Below are 6,076 nucleotides of genomic sequence, written 5' to 3' on the forward strand. Positions count from 1 at the left end.
CAATAGGTGCGTTTGGGCGATTGTTGTCAAATGCTGTTGATCAACAAGTTCTCCCATCATCGATGTTGTGTTCATAGTGTAAATATTTGTGTTGAATTTCAAGTTTTGTACTGATGTTTGCATATGCTCACCTTCCAATGTGTATATTTCACCGAGCATATGCGCTGCGGAAATTGACTGATTTAACACTGATTTAGGGGGTGGTCGGGTAGCCTTGTGGTTAAAGCGTTCGCTCGTCACGCCGAAGACCCGGGTTCGATTCCCGGCATGGGTACCATGTGTGAAGCCCATTTGTGGTGTACCCCGCGGTTAAATTGCTGGAATATTGCTAAAAGCGGCGTAAAACCTCACTCACACACTCACTCACTAACACTGATTTAATCGTTGGTTGTATGGAGCAAAATGTGAACATCTACATTGAAAGGGTTGAAACGTAAAGGCGAACATTATCGCATTTTGTCTAGATTAGCGAGGTTTTTTTATTTTGATATAAGTGAATAGTATTAGTTGTCATTAACAAAGCACAATATTACATAATAAGTGTGAGTTGGGGTTATAAAACTCTTCGAAAAGTATTTCAGTTATATCTAGGCGTTTAGGTCCAATGTGGGAAGAAAGCGATTTTTTATTTCGATCCGAAAGCCAGCGGATCCTGGCAGCTAAGGGACACAACCCTGCACATAGAGTTACGGCACCTCTCGTTTCTGATATTGGGACAATTATGTTAAACGCCCTTATCCATTATGTAGAATAAATGAAGTTCGAGTCAACGCGGGCACGCCAGAAACCTATGATTGTGGGTTCGAATCCCGGTTCGCCACGATTATGTTTCTTGGTTTATCACCACCATACTCATGCTCCTGGGTTTCACCAAAAAGGTAAACGTCTGAGACCTGCATCACTTTGGCCTTTTCCCCACATTAAGCCGACACGCCTTGATATCACTAGAAAACTTGCTTGCTCATTCGAGTCAACGCTGCTTCACTGTGTAACTATGAAGCAGAATATAAGATGTAAGAAACAGAATAAACATCATATCACTGAAATAATCCCCTCCTCCCTTTCTTGCCATCAAGTTTACATAATTTGGGCACTAATTCCAAGCTCCACTGAGCTTCAAGGCAAGGATCGGCCCCCAATGTCCAAAGAGCCAACGGGCTGTGGGGAATCCAAGTGGCTAAAGCGTTCGCTCGTCAGGCTAAAGACAATGGTTCGATTCTCTACATGGGTATAATGTATGAAGCCCATTTCTGGCGTCCCCCACCGGGATATTGCAGGAATATTGCTACAAAAACGGCAACAAACCATACGGCAGCAGCCAAAGGAAATGGGGATCGGGTGGTCAGGCTCTTTGACAAGGTTTGTTTGTTTGTTGTTTATCGCCACACTCAGCAATACTCCAGCTATATGACGGCGGTCTGTAAATAATCGGGTGTGGACCACACAATCCAGTGATTGACATCATGAGCAACGATCCACGCAATTGGGATGCGATGATATGCATCAACCAAGTCAGCGAGCCTGGCCACCCGATCCCGTTAGTCGCCTTTTGCGACAAGCATAGTCGCCTTTTACGGCAAGCATGGGTTGCTGAAGACATATTCTACCCGGATCTTCACGAGTCTCTTTGACAAGGCTGATGGTAAGTCTTCCCCGAAATACTGTTCAAACCAAAATCACTCACTCACTCATCTACCTCGAATCGCGAGTCTGTTTAACGCCGCACTCGGCAACATTCAAACTATATGACGGCGGTCTGTATATAATCGAGCCTGTACAAGACAATCGAGTGATTGACATCATGAACATCGATCTACGTTGTCCATTTTATCAAGCAATGGTTTGCCCCGTTCAGACTTGATTATTTACGTGTATGACAGTAGCTCATAAGAACAGACAAACAAGAAAACAACACTAATTGCGGCTTGGAACAACAGACAAGCAAACAACAAGATTATAGCCGCGGGAGAAAACGCCTCGCTCAAACGCAGCCCATTGACGTAAACCACATACTCCAGGTGTCTGAATAAGGCCACTGTGGGCGTCACAGTTTGACCGGAGCCCAGGTAAACCACGTGGCCATAGTATTGACACAATATTCCACTTCATGTTATGCATATTTCAGCCACTGAGAGGAGACACAAGGGTGACACAACGTCACGAGGGCTGTCTCGGGATTCTGATTGGCTGACGACCTGTCCCGGAATGTGTGACGTCACAAAACGTGTCGCTGGTGTAAAGATTAAAACCTTGACTGGGATCAACTCGCTGAGAACGCGGACGCCGTTGATCAGCTACACACCTGCTGTTCGCCGTATGTGCTGTTCCGGTGACAATTATCACGGTGAAAGTGCAGTTTGTTTTAATACTAACGATTGTTTAGCGAATTACAGGGTGATAAGATAAAAACAATTAGGTGGTTGCCTGCTGGATATTTCGTCAGTGTTATTGTCGCTTCTTGTGACGGTTGATATGATAAAGACGATCGAGATATCTGAATGAAATGTTGAGTACGTTTCTGAATAATCTAGAATAGACGGAAGGAGTCTGGGGAAAATGTCTGTGTGTCTGTCTGTCTGTGTGTCTGTCTGTCGTCATAATGTTTGACTGAGCATGACAATCATCCACACTTAGAAACAGATCACGTTTCAACAACGGTGTCCATCCGGCCTTCCAGGTATATGGAGTGTGTAAATATTTTCCCGGAATAGCACACCCACACTTAGTCCTTGAGTGTACTGCGTCATAAGATCTGTCAATAGTTTCACAATATTGGTTTGTATGTGTTGGACACTAAGTTGACCCGGTGCGAGTGTCGGACACAAAGTGCAGGGCAGCTGGTGGGGGGTGGGGGAGACATTGGTGTGTATGTGTCGGACACAAAGCGCGGAACAGCTGGTGGAGGGTGGGGGAGATATTTGTGTGTATGTGTCGGACACAATGTGCAGGACAGCTGGTTGGGGGTGGCGGAGATATTGCATGGTGTGTATGTGTCGGACACAAAGTGCGGGGCAGCTTGTTGGGGGTGGGTGGGTGGTGGAGATATTGGTTTGTATGTGTCGGACACAAAGTGCAGGACAGCTGGTGGGGGTTGGGGGAGATATTGGTGTGTATGCGTTGAACACATAGTGCAGGGCAGCTGGTGGGGTGGTGGTGGAGATATTGGTGTGTATGTGTCGGACAGCTTGGGGTGGGTGGGGTGGTGGAGATATTGGTGTGTATGTGTCGGACACAAAGTGCAGGACAGCTGGTGGAGGGTGGGGCAGATATTGGTGTGTATGTGTCGGACACAAAGTGCAGGACAGCTGGTGGAGGGTGGGGCAGATATTGGTGTGTATGTGTCGGACACAATGTGCAGGACAGCTGGTGGGGGTGGCGGAGATATTTCATGGTGTGTATGTGTCGGACACAAAGTGCGGGGCAGCTGGTGGGGGGTGGCGGAGATATTGGTTTGTATGTGTCGGACACAAAGTGCGGGGCAGCTGGTGGGGGTTGGGGGAGATATTGGTGTGTATGTGTCGGACACAAAGTGCAGGACAGCTGGTGGGGGTTGGGGGAGATATTGGTGTGTATGTGTCGGACACAAAGTGCAGGACAGCTGGTGGGGCCCGGGTGGGGGAGATATTGGTGTGTATGTGTCGGACACAAAGTGCGGGGCAGCTGGTGGGGGTTGGGGGAGATATTGGTGTGTATGTGTCGGACACAAAGTGCAGGGCAGCTGGTGGGGGTTTGGGGAGATATTGGTGTGTATGTGTCGGACACAAAGCGCAGTGCAGCTGGTTGGGGTGGGGTAGATATTGGCGTGTATGTGTCGGACACAAAGTGAGGGGCAGCTTGTTGGGGGTGGGTGGGTGGCGGAGATATTGGTGTGTATGTGTCGGACACAAAGTGCAGGGCAGCTGGTGGGGGTGGGTGGGTGGGGGAGATATTGGTGTGTATGTCGGACACAAAGTGCAGGGCAGCTTGTTGGGGGTGGGTGTGTGGTGGAGATATTGGTGTGTATGTGTCGGACACAAAGTGCAGGACAGCTGGTGGGGGTAGGGGGAGATATTGGTGTGTATGTGTCGGACACAAAGTGCGGGGTAGCTTGTTGGGGGTGGGTGGGTGGGTGAGATATTGGTGTGTATGTGTCGGACACAAAGTGCGGGGTAGCTTGTTGGGGGTGGGTGGGTGGGTGAGATATTGGTGTGTATGTCGGACACAAGGTGCAGGGCAGCTTGTTGGGGGTGGATGGGTGGTGGAGATATTGGTGTGTATGTGTCGGACACAAAGTGCAGGGCAGCTTGTTGGGGGTGGGTGTGTGGTGGAGATATTGGTGTGTATGTGTCGGACACAAAGTGCAGGACAGCTGGTGGGGGTTAGGGGAGATATTGGTGTGTATGTGTCGGACACAAAGTGCGGAACAGCTGGTGGGGATTGGGGGAGATATTGATGTGTATGTGTCGGACACAAAGTGCAGGACAGCTGGTGGGGGTTGGGGGAGATATTTGTGTGTATGTGTCGGACACAAAGTGCGGAACAGCTGGTGGGGATTGGGGGAGATATTGGTGTGTATGTGTCGGACACAAAGTGCAGGACAGCTGGTGGGGGTTGGGGGAGATATTTGTGTGTATGCGTTGAACACATAGTGCAGGGCAGCTGGTGGGGGTTGGGGGAGATATTGGTGTGTATGTGTCGGACACAAAGTGCAGGACAGCTGGTGGGGGGTGGGGGAGATATTGGTGTGTATGTGTCGGACACAAAGTGCAGGGCAGCTGGTGGGGGTTTGGGGAGATATTGGTGTGTATGTGTCGGACACAAAGTGCAGGGCAGCTGGTGGGGGTTTGGGGAGATATTGGTGTGTATGTGTCGGACACAAAGTGCAGGACAGCTGGTGGGGGGTGGGGGAGATATTGGTGTGCATGTGTCGGACACAAACTACGGGGCAGCTGGTGGAGGGTAGGGGAGATATTGGTGTGCATGTGTCGGACACAAACTACGGGACAGCTGGTGGAGGGTAGGGGAGATATTGGTGTTTATAATCCTCCAGTGATGCATTATCATTGCTACAACAGGTTGTTCTTTTCTCCGAAAATCCCTCTGCCCAGGGATTTTCTACAGAATATCCCTCTGCCCACGGGATTTTCTACGGAATATCCCTCTGCCCACGGGATTTTCTACGGAATATCCCTCTGCCCACGGAACTTCCTACAGAAGATCCCTCTGGCCTTTGGAAAAAAAATAAAGCTTTTTTATCAACGTTTATTTCATGAAATGTTTACAGAAGTCTACGCGATGTGGACATTGAAAATAATAGGACGTCCATTTCTGGTTGGCTCATCTGGAGTTAAACGTTGCTGGCGACTGTGTAGACTTTTCTCCCATGTCCGTTTTGGATCGGCCCCACAGATAATTGCAGACACTGCCGACTTCTGTTGATCAGATGTACGCTTGTACGACCGCACGGCTTCACTTCGGTGCCCTGAAACAATATTTTTTTTATTAAAAAAACCCTGATGGTTTCTCTGAGGTAAATAAGAAAGGCAATCTAACCCAAGCTCAAGTACTGCAACTACAGCCTATAGTGGTCACGTTTTTGCAAGAACTGCAAAAGTTAGAATTTTATGTATATATATAAAAATATCAACACGTACCAGTTATTTCGCAAATTAAAATTAAAATGTTAAAAACTGGTTTTAATGGCACATTCATTTGCAGAACATTAAACAAAATTGAAAATTCGACTATCGCATTGTTCCGTTCCCAGGGAAAATCACATGGTGGTGCAAATTGACAATCAAGGCACTGCTTCAAGTTCTAGATCATGTTTCATGCCTAAATTAATATGTATTATCGACAGCAGCATTGTAGCCACCATAGAAAGAGGACAGAGTTATAATAAGACCGTCTTCGTTGCTACCCTCCATTGTGCAAGTTGCGTCAAAACTGACTGCCGCTGAACACACTCGGTTTCAAGTCATAGGATCTAGCACGCACTGCATGTGCTCCACATGCGCGATCACGCGAAACGGTTGCGTTCGAGCTGTGCGCTTTTGACCGAGAACTTTCGGGTGCTACAATTGAAATTTCAGAATTA

General features: G+C 48.1%; 1 protein-coding gene across 1 annotated transcript; it reads right to left on the reverse strand.

Annotated features, from left to right (window-relative positions):
• Window positions 1-2,764: 2,764 nt before the first annotated feature.
• Window positions 2,765-4,903, reverse strand: LOC139479505 (uncharacterized). Its single transcript, XM_071262350.1, has one exon. It carries the CDS (start codon window positions 4,901-4,903, stop codon window positions 2,765-2,767), a length of 2,139 nt encoding a protein of 712 aa, XP_071118451.1.
• Window positions 4,904-6,076: the final 1,173 nt, after the last annotated feature.

This window comes from Haliotis cracherodii, unplaced genomic scaffold, assembly GCF_022045235.1.
Source record: "Haliotis cracherodii isolate W230 unplaced genomic scaffold, xgHalCrac1.p SCAF_4, whole genome shotgun sequence".
In the NCBI taxonomy this organism is placed as follows: domain Eukaryota; kingdom Metazoa; phylum Mollusca; class Gastropoda; order Lepetellida; family Haliotidae; genus Haliotis; species Haliotis cracherodii.

Coding starts and splice junctions, on each gene's coding strand:
- LOC139479505 (XM_071262350.1), bottom strand. CDS start 4,903: ATGCACACCAATATCTCCCCCACCCCCCACCAGCTGTCCTGCACTTTG.